An 18,151-nucleotide genomic window follows, 5' to 3' on the forward strand; every position below is an offset into this window, starting at 1 on the left:
TTACAGTCCTTACTACAGGTTTAGCAGATTTAAACTTCTGCCTGTAGGTCAGGATGAGGTGAATCAGACAGTGATCAGAGAGCCCCAAAGCTGCACGGGGAACAGAGTGATATGAATCCTTTATTACAGTGTAGCAGTGGTCCAGTGTGTTAGCCCCCCTGGTGGGACACTTTATATGCTGTCTGTATTTAGGGAGTTCGTGGGTTAGATTTGCTCTGTTAAAATCCTCTAGAATGATTAGCAAAGAGTCTGGATGTTGTTTCTCCACGTCTGTTATCTGGTCGACCAGGTGCTGTAACGCCTCTGTTACACTAGCCTGAGGTGGGATGTAAACACCGACCATAACAAACGAGGAGAATAAAATGGTTTACAGTTTATAAAAAAACTCTCCAGATTAGGGCTACACGTCTGTTTCAACACTGTAACATCTGTACACCAACCTTGGTTAATGTAAAAGCATATTCCACCTCCCCTCGTCTTCCCACAGCTCTTTTACGTGGTCCGCTCTGAGGAGCTGAAAGTCCGGTAGATGTAAAGAGCTGTCCGGGATGAGTTCACTGAGCCAGGTTTCAGTAAAACACAGGGCGGTGGATCTGCAAAAGTCCGAGTTTCTGGTGTTTAGGAGCAGCAGTTCATCCATTTTATTTCCCAATGAGCAGACATTCACCAGGTGAATGGATGGAAGTGCAGTGCGTAATCTCTGCTGCCTCAGTTTAACGAGCGCGCCTGCTCGTTTACCCCGTCTGCGTCTACGGCGTCTCCTGGAAATTCCATAGAGAGCTGCTGCTCCTCTGGTGAGAATCTCTGCATAACTTTCTGGTTCAATGAGAACCGGTGAAAAAAAATCAGCAGAGGACTGTCCTACGTTTAATAGTTCTTCCCAGAGAAGAAGAAACAGAAACTGACCTACCATGTGAACTTGTTGAAGCTGTGGAAGGAACGGTCCACCCCAGGATCTGTTCTCATGGTCCAGCAAGGGAGCTGGGACACACTGCTCCTGCGTCCCTTGTTCACCTTACCCCTGAGCAAGCAGCCAGTGTTCTCCATGTCTTCCAAGAAATTCCCTCCTTGTTCGCACACAAACCTGGGAAGACTACCCTGGGGGAGTACGTGATTCGTCTGAAGGACTCAAAACCAATCAGCCAGAGACCGTACCGAGTACCACGGCAGCTGGTGACGAAGTTGTACGAGGAGGTGAAGGAGTTGCTGCAGCTGGGCGTGATTGAGCCGTCTAATTCTGAATGGTGCAGTCCAGTTGTCATTGTCTTCAAAAAAGATGGCTCCCTGCGGATTTGCATTGACTTTTGCAAGCTAAACTCCATCAGTGAGTTCGATGCCTCCTGGAACGTATCGGCGCAGCACGGTACATCACCACGCTAGACCTCTGCAAGGGATACTGGCAGGTGCCGCTGCAAGAGGCATCCTGTCCGTACACTGCCTTCCGGACCCCAGCAGGACTTTTCCAATTCACAGTCATGCCCTTTGGGTTACATGGGGCTCCGGCAACGTTCCAGCGTTTGATGGACAAAGTTTTGGTTGGCTGTGAGGAATGCAGTACAGCCTACCTCGATGACGTCGTTGTCTTCAGCGCAACATGGGAAGAGCTTCTGAAGCACCTGTCCTTGGTCCTGGGAAAGATTGCCCAAGCTGGCCTAATGCTGAACCCGTCCAAATGTGAGTGGACCAGAGAGGAGACCAAATACCTGGGATATCAGATGGGACGGGATGAGGATCGGCCCCAGGTGGATAAAGTTGAGTCCATCATGAAGTGTCCACGGCCACGCACCAAAAAGGAGGTCCGGTTGTTCCTTGGCCTCTCTGGCTGGTATTGGCGGTTTGTACCCCAGTACGCCAAGATTGCTACTCCGCTCACTGCCCTCACTATGAAGAACCAGCGAAATCCTGTGAACTGGATAGAGGATTGTGAGCAGGCCTTCAGTACTCTGAGGAGAATCCTGTGTTCCTCTCCAGTTCTGAAGAGCCCAGATTTCAATGAAAGATTTCTGGTGCAAGTGGATGCTTCTGATGTGGGCCTGGGAGCATCGTTGGCTCAGGGAGAACCTGGTGAGGAACGCCCCATTCTCTACCTCAGTCGCAAGCTGCAGCCAAGAGAAACAAGGTATTCAGTTGTTGAAAAAGAAGGGCTCGCTCTGAAATGGGCCTTGGATCGCCTTCGCTATTACCTCCTTGGCCGAGAGTTTGATTTAGAGACTGATCATAGGGCTCTCACGTTGATCAAATCAATGAAAGACAAGAACAGTCGCTTTACGAGATGGTACCTCGCCCTACAACCATTCAAGTTCGTAATCCGACACAGAGCAGGAAAGTCAAATGTCGTTGCGGGCTATCTTTCAAGGTTGCCCCACAGTGTCAACCTCCCAGAGGGGAAGGATGATGTGGCGGCGCAAACCCGTCCCTAAACGTACAGTACCGGCAAAGCATGGTAAGAGGCAGGCAGCAGTCTCTCTCTCTAACCACATCCACACATACACAAGTCATAGTTACTTACCTGTTCATCCGCTTCGTTTTCCGCTCGGTTTCTCCATCCATCCATCCATCACAGTAGTCTTGGGTTCACACAAGGCGACCGTGTAAATCATCCATAGCCATCGTTTTGTAGTCCATAAAGTTTAAACAACTTACAATCTCCCATTTAACCATCCATCTATTAAAACCGAGCACCGCGCACACTTCCGGGTTTATCCATCACATGCGGGACATCGGCGTCTGACGTCATCGGTGACATCAGCGCTACTAATTTAATTAATCTTCCTGAGTGTGTCATGTTGGCAGATACAACGGGGATGGATTATTAATAAATGTCCCAATTTTTACATATATGTTATGGTGGGAATGAATGGGTTTTTAGGTAGAAAACCCTGATTATGTTTTTTTAATGGACAAGGGGGAGGAGCCAAGGGCTATAGAAGGGAGCCAGTCTCTGCTCCGCTCTCCCTGTCTGTGTATGTCCTGTGTGGGTACAATGAATGTAAGCCAGAAGACCTCTGTTATTTTGTTGCATTTGCAGTTGTATATATTGTAAATATTTATTCTCTTTTTCTGTTTATTTGTCTAGCGCTCCTCTTCATCCTGGAGTTTTTTGTTGTTGTTGTTCACTTTATGGAATAAAAGCACTAAAAACGTATGTCCTGGCTATGCCATCATTTATTTAATCAGAACCACGTCACAAGTGTCAATAGTGTAAATTGTGTGAATAGTATAGTGTGTTAGTATACATGTGAATAGTATGAATAGTATAAATAGTGTGAATAGTATGAATAATATAAATAGTATGAATAGTTTTTCAGGGGAGTTATAAGTATATTATAGACGGGGTCCTTGGTGAACGGTCGTTATCTAATGCCGACTAAAATGGCATTGAGATGTGATTTGAGGAGCTTCACACAACGTAGCAGGTAAGCTAACCACTGTTTTTGTTCAAACTTGACTTTTAATGTTACCACACCTACTATCACTACAACATCTAGTACAACCACCACTACAACTACCATTATATTACGTTATTAGCCCTGTGATGTGGGTGATAATAAACATCAGAAAAATACCAGAGACATACTGGACTGCGTGGGTGTGTTTGCGTGCATGCTATTATCAATGTATGCTAATAGTAATGTTTATCTTAAGAGTTTTGAGGGAAGATGAGATAAGATATAAACATGTCCATTATTCCCTGTTTTTCAGATAAAGAGGGCTCTATGCTGGAGGATAATACGTGCACCCAGGACTACATCCACTCCTCTCACTGGCCAGATTATGGGATCAAATTAGGGTCATCGAAGATTGTGTGAAAAAAATATTTGTATACACGGAATGCATGTAGTCCTGCCAGGTGTTGCTTAATCTAACAGTGAGTGAATGAGGGGCAGACCAGGATGGATGGAGCTGCTTCCAGAAGCAGCTGGAGGGCTGTGTGAAATTGAAATCCAGACAGAATCGGCGAGTTGGTTATCCGGGCCGCTCGGACAATGAAGTTACCCAGCACGGAAGACCAAGTTAAACCACCTCTTAAGCCTGGTAATAAATGTGATTGAGGAATGTCCTTGTTAATAATACTGACCGTTGCCTCTTTGTCGCAAAACACACAATTTACTTCCTGGATTAGTGGTTTAAGGATACAGAAGTTTCTAAGATATCATTGTAGATCTTCCACTTCTCCAGTAGGAGAGATCAGAAGCGAAGCTCGGACTTTTATCCCGAGTCTAAGCTCACGTATCCTTAAGTTCGGCTACAGATTTGGAAAGGTCGAGAGCCTGGAAATGGAGGAGCGTGTCTTGACAGCTCAAAAGAGTGTAGAAATGGCTAAAGTGGTTGGATATAAGAGCTTTAAGCCAGTAGGGAACTAAGTCTGAGAAAATAAATCAGAGGTTATTTCTATGGAAATCATGAAAAAGAGCAGTAGTTAGCATAGTGAATGACAGCAGTTAGCGTAGCGAGTAGCAGTAGTAAACAGTGTTGGGAACGTTACTTTAAAAAAGTCATTAGTTATAGTTACTCATTACTTGTTCAAAAAAGTAACTGCGATAGTAACTAAATTACTCTATAACAAAAATAACTCATTACCAAGGAAAGTAACTATTTGCATTACTGTAAAAAAAAAAAAAAAGTTGCTAATTGTCAAATAATTCAGATTTTTTTGATGTGTGTCGTTGTCAATCAATCAATCAATCTTTATTTGTATAGCGCCAAATCATAACCAATGGTATCTCAAGACACTTTACAGTAGAGCAGTCTTAAGGACGGACTCTTCATTTTATGGATACACACATATGCATATATACGTATATACACATACATATGTATCCCACACCCAACATGAATTCATCATGGCGGCAAGGAAAACCTTCTGTTAAGCAGCAGGAACCTTGTGTGGATCCCATTCCTATGATGAACAGCCATCCACGTTATGCTGTGTTGGGTGAGGTGCTTTATTAAATTATAGTTGTTTACAACAAATGTGGACAAAGTCTTCACTCCTGGATATAATGAACACTTCACATGTATGTTCTTGTTTTTGACCATAATTAATATAAAGTAGTATTTGTATCGTCACCTTAAAAATTACAATTTTTCATCAGATTGTTCCACGCTCACCATCTCTGCTGATTCATCAAATCTGCTGTGTGTGTGTGTGTGTGTGTGTGTGTGTGTGTGTGTGTGTGTGTGTGTGTGTGTGTGTGTGTGTGTGTGTGTCGCGTGTGCTGGCACGTCACCTTAGCCAATCATAATCGCTCACCTTGTTTTAAACCCACCTCCTCACTACAGCTGAGTCAGAAGCCAGGGTTACTTTCGGATAAAAGTTTATTCAATCAATACATGTAACGCACCACATTTAACGTTCAGCAACGATAACGGCGATGTAACGGCGTAAAAAGTAATTAGTTAGATTACCTCGTTACTGAAAAAAAACGCCGTTATTTTAAACGCTGGTAGTAAACATAGCAAGTGGCAGCAGTTAGCGTAGCGAGTGGCAGCCAATAACTTAATAAATAACAGCCGTTAGCAAAACGAGTAGGACCACCTGTAGTAATGATACCAATGCAGGAGCACCGGCCTCCAAAAAAAAAGGACACAGGAGGAGTTTTATATCATTTATATTTACGTCAGTAAAACAAAATTCATCAAATTTGGAAAGAGAAAAATAACAGGAGATATAAGAATGAAACTAAACATGGAAATAATAGAAGAAGTAAAAGAATATAGGGCACTAGGAGTGTGGATGGACGACAAGCTGACCTGGAAAAAACATATACAAATAGTTAAAAACAAAGTTGCTAAAAGCAGTTACATCCTATGGAAGCTTCAACAAATCCTACATACCAAATCACTTAAAACAATCTATTCTTCACTCATAGTATCGCACTTAAATTACTGCTCCGAAATATGGGGTAATAACTACAAAACGTATCTTGAACCACTATTTAAACTACAAAAAAAAGCTATAAGAATTTTACATAAAGCACCACACAACACACACACAAACAAATTATTTGAGAAGTCAAAATACCTAAAACTGCAAGAAATAATACACTACAACACACAAATACACGCATTTAGGGCTTCATCTAAAAAACTACCACATCAAATGCAAAAACGTTTCACATACAATCAAAATTCCTACGACTTCAGACATAATAATGTGTTTAGACCAAACAGGGTCAAATCAAACGTTGGCAAACATAGTACTGTGTATAGAGCCATGAACCTCTGGAATAACCTTGATGCAGAGACACAACAGTCCGTAAATCTGAAAGGATTTAAGGAGAAAACACGGAGGACATTTCTACACGCATACAGATCTCAAGTCAACTCTTCATCGAACTCTACAGCGACGACATGGAACTCATCAACTGGTCATTGAGCGCCATTGACAAAATCTTCACGACGAGGCAACTGTTACAGCACGAACCAGCGTGTCCTAAGGACACATACCCAAGTGGATATGTCATGGATGCACGAGGGAGAAGCCAGATGCTCTGTCTCTCTCTGCTGACAGTGGAAGATGTGGAGGACATCTATCTGCTAGGGGTCATGATCTTTGGCCTGCTAATGATGGGGGTATGTGTATGTGCATGTGCCTTTCTGATGGATCGTAAGCTGAGGCGACTCTCAGAGGATATGAAGGTACTACGAAAGAAGAAGAACTTTTCGTTTGGAGAGTTGGAGGAACGTAAACAACGACTGGAAAAGAAAGCCCGAGGAGATACGGAGAAAAAGGACAGTGAGGAGGAGTAACAACAGGAACAATGACTGCAGACGAGAACACATCACATAAAAAAGGACAAAAAAAAAAAAAACGTTAATGAAAAGATGAAATTATGAAGAAGATGAGAATGTTTGACCAGGGAAGAAACGAGGTTTGATGTAAAATTATCTGTGTTCAAATCAGGGGACGGATCTGGATAAGCAAAATGCTTTTTTCCGTCGCCCTTTCCGGCATGAAAAAGGACAAAAAAAAAAAATAAAAAAATAAAAAATAATGATGTGATTTTGCTCTGAATGTCAAAATGAATTTCTGTGAGTGCAACCATGTTGGAAATGAACTGAATAAATAAATAAATAAAATATATTAGCTGTGATTTCAGCTATCCTTGGTGCTAAGACATGGAAGATTTGACAGCTGTCACTCAAAGTGAGAGACAGATGTGCTCTGTGCTAAGATGTGGTCCTCTATTGAACATCTTGCATAATTGGCCTCCAGAGATTGGGTACGAAACCCCAATAAGTGCAATCACGCTGAACAAGGCAGCGACTGACCTGAAAAATAAGATAATGTCAAAAATGTCCAGCAGGCAACCATGAAGCCAATTACAGAGGCTAAGAGAAGTACCGTCAGAAAGTCTCCTAGAAGATGTGAATGCAGCTCTGAGAGCAATTCCTACATCAACCATCACTGAAACCAATGAGCTGATATACTCCACAGCAGCAGTGATCCTAGAGATGTTTGGCTATCATAAGAGCAACCATGAGATGAAATACCCACCATGGAAAAGAAGGCTGGAGGCTAACATCAAGGCAGCACGGAGAGAAGTGAGTCAATTGACAGAGGTGCAATGAAAAAGCAAGTACCCAAAAGGTACAGCCAGATGCCCGTACCTGAAGCATTGGAAACTGCCAAACAAAGGCTCCAAGCCTTGGCCAGCCGCCTAAACAAATACACAAGAGACAATGAAGCCAGACGAGTAAATCGTCTGTTCGCAACTCAACCAGAGAAAGTGTACGCTCAGTGGCAGGGTAACAATAACAGAGCAGACCCACCAAGGCTGGAAACTGAATAGTACTGGAAAGGCATATGGGAGAAGGAGGCAACACACAACAGTGATGCACAGTGGCTGGTGGCTCTGAGAGAGGACCACAGCAACCTCCCTGAACAGAATCCAGTTACCATCACAGTGGCAGACATCCAAGAAAGAGCCTCAGGTATGAAAAACTGGACAGCACCAGGCCCTGACATGATACACGCCTACTGGCTTAAGAAACTCACAGCATTCCATGAGCGCTTGGCAGCACAAATGAACCAGCTGCTGAGAGATGGGAACCACCCTGAATGGTTAACTGAAGGGCGCACAATCCTGATCCTGAAGGATCCCTCAAAGGATACAGTCCCATCCAACTATCGCCCAATAACCTGCCTCTCCACATCGTGGAAGCTCATGTCTGGCATCATAGCGGCTAAGATAAGCAGGCACATGGATCAATACATGAGCACAGCTCAGAAGCGAATCGGTAAAGGTACCAGAGGTGCCAAACACCAGCTCCTGGTAGACAGAACAGTCGCTCGAGACTGCAGAACCCGACATACTAACCTGAGCACTGCCTGGATTGATTACAAGAAGGCCTACGACTCAATGCCACACACTTGGATCATTGAATGCCTGGAGCTATACAACATCAACAGGACTCTAAGAGCCTTCATTGCAAACTCGATGAGGCTGTGGAAAACCACCCTTGAAGCCAATGGCAAGCCACTTGCACAAGTCTCCATCAAATGTGGCATATTTCAAGGAGACGCCCTGTCCCCACTACTGTTCTGCATAGGCCTGAACCCCCTCAGCCAAATAAGCAACAAGACTGGCTGTGGATAACGACTCAGGCACGGGGCCACCATCAGTCACCTCCTCTACATGGATGACATCATGCTGTACGCTAAGAATGAGCGAGACATAGACTCACTGATCCATACCACCCAGATCTACAGCGCAGACATTGGGATGTCATTCGGACTAGAGAAGTGTGGTTGGATGGTGACTAAGAGAGGGAAGGTAGTCCACACAGAAGGGGTCTCACTCCCAGAAGGAACAATAGCAGACATTGAGGACAGTTACAAGTATCTCTGAATCCCACAAGCAAATGGCAACCACGAAGAGGTGACAAGGAAAGCGGCTACGGCCAAATACCTCCAACAAGTAAGGCGTGTCCTAAGAAGCCAGCTCAATGGCAAGAACAAGTCCCGGGCAATAAACAGCTACGCCCTGCCAGTAATCAGAGACCCTGCAGGAATAATAAGCTGCCCAAAGGATGAGATACAGACCACAGATGTTAAGACACCAAAGCTCCTAACCATGCACGGAGGGTTCCACCCCAAATCCAGCACCCTGAGACTGTACGCTAGCCGTAAGGAAGGAGGCTGAGGACTAGTGAGTGTGAGAGCCATTATCCAGAATGAAACATCCAAGATCCATAAGTACATCAAGGACAAGGCTCCAACAGATGACGTGTTCAGTCAATGTCTCAGACAATGGGGAACAGAAGGTGAGGTGCTGGAGGTTCCATCATGGGAGGACAAGCCCCTACGTGGGATGTTCCACCCAAACATAACTGAAGTGGTGGATATCAGGAAATGGTACCAATGTCTAGACAGAGCTGGACTAAAGGACAGCACAGAGACACTCATCATGGCTGCACAGGAGCAGGCCTTGAGCACCAGAGCAATAGAGGCCCAGATCTACCACACCAGACAAGACCCCAGGTGTAGACTGTGCAAAGAGGCCAATGAGACAATCCAGCACATAACTGCAGGGTGTAAGATGCTGGCAGGGAAAGCTTACATGGAGCTCCATAACCAAGTGACTGGTATAGTGTACAGGAACATCTGTGCAGAGTATGGGCTGGAAACCCCAAGGTCAAAGTGGGAAACACCTCCAAAGGTGGTAGAGAATGACCGAGCCAAGATCCTGTGGGACTTCCAGATACAGACGGACAGAATGGTAATGGAGAACCAACCAGACATTGTGGTGGTGGACAAAGAGCAGAGGAAAGCCGTTGTGGTTGTCAACACCGAGCGACTGCAACATCAGGAAAAAGGAACATGAGAAACTAGAAAAATACCAGGGGCTCAGAGAAGAGCTGGAGAAAACCTGGAGGGTGAAGATATCAGTGGTGCCCGTGGTCATTGGGGCACTCGGGGCAGTGACCCCCAAACTGGAGGAGTGGCTACAGCAGATCCCAGGAAATACATCAGACATCTCAGTCCAGAAAAGTGCAGTTCTAGGAACAGCAAAGATACTGAAGAACCCTCAAGATCCCAGGCCTCTGGTAGAGGACCTGAGCTTGGAGGACAAAAGAGAGAGAGAGACCGCCCACAGTGGGTATGGAAGATTGAGCACTGAGCATAACTGAAATGTTTCCACTGTCCACAACTTCTGAAGCAGAATTTAAACTAAATAAATGTCATTACTTGCAAGAGTCTGATATCTCAGATTCGGAGAGATGGCAGTAGCTTTGGCTTGCCTGCCGCGCGCCTTCTTTTTGAAATACGAGGAAACACTGATGTCAATCCTACAGTTAGCTAATGTATTGCTAAAGTGCTAATGCTACATATTAATAATTGATGCTAGCTTAGCCTAGCTGTTGCAGGCCTCATGTTTACACTGTGTTGACCTGCAGAGGGCAACAATGAGTCAGTGTGTGTTACTGATTTTAGGGGGAGGAGCCACTGGAACACCGTGTATAACGGGCTGGGTCAGGTTCAGATGCTGGGCTGTAAATACATGGTCAGGTGATGTGGTTGGATTAGTGTAAGAAAGACATAGTAGTGTGTGTAATGTCACGTGAAGCTGTTTGTCAAGTTTATAGTTGTTTACAGAATGAGGGAGTAATAAATATAGCTGAGTTATTAAAGAATATGGCATCAGATCAACATGAGCTAAAGGAAAGAAAGAAAGAAAGGCTGATCGTTCAGCCTCGACTTAACCTTCTTCAGTCATAGAAGAACATGTAGTTATTAACACGTTACATTTGCTCTGCACAGCTAATGATAATTAGACACTAAACCACACAGAGCTCCAGTGTGTGTGTGTTCACTTTTGTTGCGTTACATTTGATCATCACTAATAATGACTGTGATTTTTATTAAAGATAAAAGCAGTTCATTAACGGACAGCGTTTAGTTTTACTGTGTCTGTGACAGTGAACAGAGCACCAACATCAGCAGTTTATTCTCAAGGAAAAGATGAATCAGCACATTTTCAAAAATCAATAGTTGATGCTGAGATGGATCAGATTGAACACCATCAGGATCTCTGTAAACCACCTTTAAAGACACACGTAAGCAACACTCAATTAAGAAAAACTCAGAAGAAAAATTAACAAATGCCACCTTAAGAAAAATGAAGACATTATATGTCTTTAATGATGTTCTGCCTGTTCTACGTTTAAATCCTGGTTCTTCCTTCTACTGTCGCAGTTTTAAACATTAAAGGTGTTTTTAAAAAGCCTCAAGGCCTTTGAAACGCAGCCTTAGAACCATTTAAGGTCCAGGACTAGAACCAGGGCCAGGACCTGGAAACCAAGATTCTACTCCTTCAGACTCATGCTGTCTGCACCCTTCATGTTCATCTTATTGTTACGCTGTCAAAGATTATGATTATTCATCTGCACTGAACACCAAAGCCATTCCTCAGCAACAAAAACACCAACAAAGTGTTATATATATATATATATATATACCATTTCCTCCTTTGCTCTGTGGAGAACGATTGAAAGAACTGACCTAAGTTAGCCTGTGGCTAATAGTTAGCCACTGTATTCCTTTACAGCAGAGGTTCTCAACACAGTGGCTGGAACGACACGCAGCTACAAAGCTTTTGAAATAGCTCTTGATTAGCTCCATTTACCATTAGCTCTTGATTAGCTCCATTTACCATTAGCTCTTGATTAGCTCCATTTACCATTAGCTCTTGATTAGCTCCATTTACCATTAGCTCTTGATGAAAGCACAGACAACACAGATATAATGCAGATATCCATTTTTATTAAAGGTGTGAAATTGGACCTCTCTTGCCCCTTTTCTACCGAGCTGAACCTGACGCTAACACTTGTTTTAGCTCCGATTCTTTGTGCTTCCACCAACAGAGCTCCAGCTACAAAGTGGGCGGGGTTACTAACAATCCTGCAAAAAACGGAAAGCAGCCATTTTTTTAAGCTTTCTGATCACATTAGCACACATTTGGAAAGGAACATTTTAAAGAGAGTCCAACAAGACAGAGCAGTGGTCAGAGTAGGAGAACATTGTTTCCTGGTACCGTGGGTGTCTGAAGAGATTCAGGGAAAAATGGGCGGAGCCTTGTGAACAGAATACCAGCCATGACAGAGCGTTGTTAGCCTACGACCAGGGTTCTCACCAGGAATTTTCACAGCATAGGGCGTGTGCTGCACAAGCAAGTGCCACTGGCACGGAAAACGTTGAAATGTATAAATCTTTGAGAGCCAAAATTAGTGAAGTAAAGCTAAAGTTGTTTTTTTTATCTTTGTTATTGCATTACTTTTAGGGGTTTGTAATCTAAGGGACCTCATGATTGAATGCGACTGTAGTGACAGCAGTCACTTCAATATAATGTGCTTTTTGGTCACTCCATCACTTCATCGCTCTAGTGACGTGATGACCAGAGAACAGACTCAGTGTGTGTGTGTGTGTGGAGCCGCTGACAGGGGAGAGAGAGCGCTGATCACTTCTTCTCCATATCGTAGACAGCACCACTTTTACAGTTTAAATGATCAACTTGTGGACTTACTAAAGGATGAGTTCACCCAGAATGTAAAGTTATTCAAGAACAGCTTTAATTTTGCCCCGGTACGTTTAGGAAGTGTACAGCCCTCCGCTGCAGCTGTAGCGGGGGGAGGGGCTGCTGTCTTGGCTCTACAGACAGTGACGGACTGGGGAGTTCTAAAGTGACGAGGTCAGCAGGACTTAGTTGTCAGAGTATTAATAATCTTTCTCAACTAGAAATGTTGATTGATTAGTCACATGACTGCTCCAGGGTTTGAGTTTGTTGAGGCTGCAGCTTTGTTTTTTACACTGATGACAACTTGTTTGTAGTTTTATTTCAGAAACTTTCACTTTTACAGTTACAGTTGGGGACCTTTGTAATTAAATACCCTAGTTACATTACAGCAACCAAATTAAACTGTATCAACTAAGTGAATTAATAAAAATGGCCTGTTAAAGACTTTTTCAGATGAAAACATTCTCCTGTGAAATCTGTGACCTGTTGACCTGCACAACTCAAAGAATCCAAACCACCCCCAACCTCGTCCCAACTGAATCAGAAACTTCAGGACACAAACAAGTCATCACGCAGCTGTTCGACAAGATCACAGTTTCTCGGGGTAAAGTTGAGCTATGGACAATGAACACTTTCTGTTTGTCAGAGCATCAGGGTGCATTTCCATGGACAGGTAGTAAATAATGACTGTAGTACTACCACCTAGGGCCCAGGGTGAACCCTGAAAACAGGACAAATCAGCTGTGAGTGGTTGAATGTTTTCTACATATTTGAAGTGAATTGTATTCTCTAACTTATTTCTGTTTTATGTGGTGGGTGTGTTGTACTAGACACAGTGATGGGTCACATGGCTCTGATCCAATGATGCAGGGTGTGACACGTCCTATCAGACACGTTACAGCTCTTTACTCACTGACATAATTATTACTTTCATACTTTCATCTGGACGATGGTTCCACCTCATTCTGTCAATCATTGTGTGATGATGATGATGATGATGATGATGATGATGACCATAAAGATGTTAGATTTCCAGCTTATTATCAATATTTCACACAGACTTGGAGATGCTCTGACCTCCATCAGTGGGACTTATTAACACTGATAGAAGTGATCACACCTTCAGACTCTACCACTATTCCATCTGTGCACCATCATCTTCACCTCCACTTATTACATCATTCACCAGTTTTTAGATAAAGGAGATCAAACTTTGTACAGTAGGTACTTTACACTATAATCTGAGAATATTTGAGCTTGTTTGACAGATAAACGTGGTTCTGTGAAATAAAAACAGGCAGCACTCACCTTCCACAGCCTCTCCACCCGAGACAGCTTGTGTGTTCTCATGGTGATGAAAGACTGAGTTAGAGATGGAGATGAAAAGGCTGGGAGAGACACACCTCAGCTCTGTGTGAGCAGAATCCCTCAGTCAGCATCCCAGCATTAGCTTCCTCTCTGCACGCATTAGCTTTGATGCCCCTGGCAGAGCTGAGTGTGTGGCCAACAGTGGAGCACTTACTGCCAACCTGTTACACCTTCCTCTGGATCACATGGATCACATGGATCACAAGGATCACATGGATCACATGGATCAAATGGATCACATGGATCACATGGATCACATGGATCACAAGGATCACATGGATCACATGGATCAGATGGATCACATGGATCATGGATCACAAGGATCACAAGGATCACATGGATCACATGGATCACAAGGATCACAAGGATCACATGGATCACATGGATCACATGGATCAGATGGATCACATGGATCATGGATCACAAGGATCACAAGGATCACATGGATCACATGGATCAGATGGATCACATGGATCATGGATCACAAGGATCACATGGATCACATGGATCACATGGATCAGAACGATCACATGGATCATGGATCACAAGGATCACAAGGATCACAAGGATCACATGGATCACATGGATCACATGGATCACAAGGATCACAAGGATCACATGGATCACAAGGATCACAAGGATCACATGGATCACAAGGAGGACTCCTACTTTTGGACAACTGTAGCTGTAGAAAAACCCACAAAGTGCTGAAACAGAACCTGAACCCTTGGTCCCTAACTTTGCAGACTCATGCTAACATGTCCTGATGTGATGCTCCATCAAACTAAGCTAACACAAGCCTAGCTCACTTAGTGCAGGCCCATCTGCACAATGGAGAAGATCCAACACTCTCACAGCTAAAGCACTTACCTGAGCAATTAGCAGCATCATTTAGCATCATTTAGCATCATTTAGCATCATTTAGCACAGGTTAGCACTGCACACACGCACGGCTCCAGCCACTGTCCCAACCAAAGGAAATCATCTCCACACCAACATTACTGAACACAACATAAACGTTTAAACCAGGGGCCTCAAACTCATTCTAGTTCAGGGGCCAAATAAGGAGCAGTTTGATCTCAAGTGAGCCACAGATTTTATGTTGGAAAACGAGTAATTTCAACATTATTGTTCCAAAGTTTACACTTCTACGTACACATAAAATACTAAATATGTAAGAAACCGACAATATCCCATCAGTGTCAGATATCAGTCCCAACAGGATCTACACTACATTTACTGGATTTTGTGACCAATTTCTATTTAATTAAGTGAAATATTATGTCATAATTTGAGAAAAAATTTAACATTTTGTATGAATTTCGAGGGTTTTTTTTCAACAGTTTAACATTCAAAATGACTGCAATCCTATTATACAGTAAGCACCGGAAAAACTGAGCAACTGCAAATATTGTTAAGTTTCATTTTCACAATGATTGATGTTTTCTCTGTCATCACTTTCTCCTTCGGACTGAACGGGCCATGAGTTTGACACATGATCTAAAGTGATTAGATTTATTGTTGATTTAAAGTTTCTACTGCTGATTTTTTAAACTTTTACTGCTGATATGAATGTGTTCAATGCTTTTTAATCATGTAAAGCACATTGTGTATAAAATGTTCTATGTAAACATGCCTTGCCTTTGACTTTGCACACACCACAGAGGAGACGGACTGGGGATGCATGAGAAACAGCCTGTATAAAAGTGTTGATTACAGCAGCAGCTCCTCCTCAGAGACGTGACAACAGAAACTCATCTTTGGTTCAAAAGAAAAGGAAACTAGACCCTGGATGCACATTTAGATTCATTCACACAACAACACAAACTCCTGATGGGACCACATGTCAAAGGTTACAGTAAGAGGCTTAAACACTAATACATATTTTTACCCTGAAACATATGAAAGTAAAGTAGTGTACAGCCTGTACAGGAAGCTAGGCTATCATTCATTCCCACAGAAAAGATGAAACCCCAACGACCGCAATAAGGACACCAACACAAACCAAATCAGCCTTAAAGTGATGCTCCACTGTTTTAACAAATATGTCCTAAAATCTTCTAAATATTAATAATATCAATTTTATATTGTGCTTTATCATAGACACTCAAAGTCGCTTCACAAAATTAAGGCATCATTCTTTCACTCCACACTTAGTGGTGGTAAGCTACTGTTGGAGCCACAGCTGCCCTGGGGCAGACTGACAGAGGCGAGGCTGCCATAGGGAACCATAGGCCCCTCCCACCACCACCAACACTCACTCATACGCTACATTCATACTAGACAATGTGGGTGAAGTGCCTTGCCCAAAGACACAATGACAGATACCACTGGGGTGACTGTCACCCCACTGTGACCCCTGGAACTCTCAGTGTTCTCCCATGTCCTTATTGGTAAATTTATGTCTAATAAAACACATTCATATGAAGAATATTTTCTTTTTTACATCATTTAGCAGCTTTTTAGATAATTTAGTAGCTTTTTACATCATTTAGTAGTTTTTACATAATTTATCTGCTTTTAAGATAATTTAGCAGCTTTTTAGATGATTTAACATTTTTTTTTAGATCATTTATTAGCTTTTTATATCATTTAGCAGCTTTTTACACTATTTAGTAGCTTTTTAGATAATTTAGTTGTTTTTTACATCATTTAGGAGTTTTTACATCATTTAATAGTTTTTTAGATCATTTAGTAGTTTTTACAAAGGAACTCCACTCACTGACGCTGCTACAGCAAACAGCATCTTCAATGTTAGCAACAAAAACCCAAAATACGCAGAATGAAGACATGCTATCAACTCTCCAAGACTTTAGCATTTAGTTTTCACATGACTTTGTGGGTGTGTTTTAATATTCTCAGAAACATGATTACAAGTCTTCTCTTTAAAGACTGTCGAAGAGATTTCAAGAAATCAAAAGTTATTTTTGCTGATTCATTTAGAGACAGAACAATCTGAGGGAAGAAGAAGAAGAAGAAGAAGAAGAAGAAGAAGAAGAAGAAGAAGAAGAAGCGTTGCGCTATAACTGGCAGACATTCTTGAAAAAATAGCCGAGCTCCTGTCATTGATATAATTGTTCTGAATTTATGATTAAAACTCTATATCCCACTCCATTCTATTTCATCATATTTTGTGAAATGTCTCACTATGAGATGCAACGTCTGTCTGCATTCCTCAGAAGCATTTATTTCAATCTTCCAATCCTGATTGGCCGATGAAGCCCATCCATCCGCTAGGAGGAGACCCACCTTCTATAAAAAGAGGACAGACGTGCACCATTTAACCTCTTCTCCTCTCAGCCATCTCTCGTTTTTTTTGCCAGCTTAACGTGTGACTCTGCACCCAACGCTGCTCCGTGCAGGCTATAGGAAAGGTGACGAGCAACATGGTTGTTCAGGAGCAAGCTAAACTGACGCAGAAAAGAGCGACATCCTGGATGCCCGTTGCTCCCCAGGGGATTTTCGGCTCCGCTTTGTCCTCCATGCAGCAGCGCTGCTAGGAGAAAAAGAGAAACGATGAGGCTCTCTGCCTCTGTCTCCCCAGGAAACCTCCGCTCACGTCTTCACCGGCTCAACAAAGGGCTTTTCCTCAGCCTCCTCTCCTGGGCCGGCAGTTTAAAGCCGCGAGACCTTCGGTTCCCCAGCCGGCCCCGCCAGAGCCTCGACGAGGTCTGCTTACCTTGCCCGGTATCTCTGCAGCTCCAGCGGCTCCTGCTGCTCCAGCACAGCCTGCTCAGTGCACACAGACAAGGAGGAAGAAAACGACTGCATTCTCCTCTGATGACAAAACTGACGTTCCCTCGTTTTCCAGCTTTGTCCCATTTGCTTTCACCTGTGCATTCTCGGGCTGTTCACGCCCCGTCCTCCCTTCTGCCAAGGCTCCCTCCTGCATGTCTCTCACACATGTTCAATACAGAGTGATGTGTTCATCGCTTGCGCCCCTAAGTCAAAGGCCAGGGGCGCATCATGTGAAAGCAATGTCTGCCACTATAAGCAGAGTGATGATGGGTCCCGTTATTCGCCCTCGCAGGGAGGCTCCAGCCCCCTCCTGGTCAGGACTAGCAGTTACTCCGTCATCACCCTGTCCCCTGGAGTGAGCAGTGTGTGCTCGGGCTGCGCTGGCGGCCGCTGAGAGGGGGTACCGTCATGCCACTTTTGGGCTCCCCATTCGCTTACGGTCTGCCTCCAGGAGAGGGTGCTATCGCTCTTTGTATGGCTCCTCTCTTTTAGTGGGTACACCAGAGAGCTTCACCTCTATCTCC

General features: G+C 43.5%; 1 protein-coding gene across 5 annotated transcripts in view; it reads right to left on the reverse strand.

The window, feature by feature from the left end:
• Positions 1 to 18,151, reverse strand: part of LOC114478733 (dipeptidyl aminopeptidase-like protein 6) — a 133,846-nt gene that overhangs the window by 93,460 nt on the left and 22,235 nt on the right. Inside the window, exon 1 of one of the 5 annotated variants that reach the window (XM_028471933.1) lies at positions 13,830 to 14,005. The exons of the other annotated variants lie outside the window; for them this stretch is intronic. Coding sequence (XP_028327734.1) covers positions 13,830 to 13,871 — 42 coding nt within the window. The 5' untranslated portion in view covers positions 13,872 to 14,005. Of the gene's footprint in view, positions 1 to 13,829; positions 14,006 to 18,151 lie in introns of those variants that run through there. 5 annotated transcript variants of the gene reach the window in all.

Source organism: Gouania willdenowi, chromosome 17 (assembly GCF_900634775.1).
Source record: "Gouania willdenowi chromosome 17, fGouWil2.1, whole genome shotgun sequence".
NCBI classification, from domain to species: Eukaryota; Metazoa; Chordata; class Actinopteri; order Blenniiformes; family Gobiesocidae; genus Gouania; species Gouania willdenowi.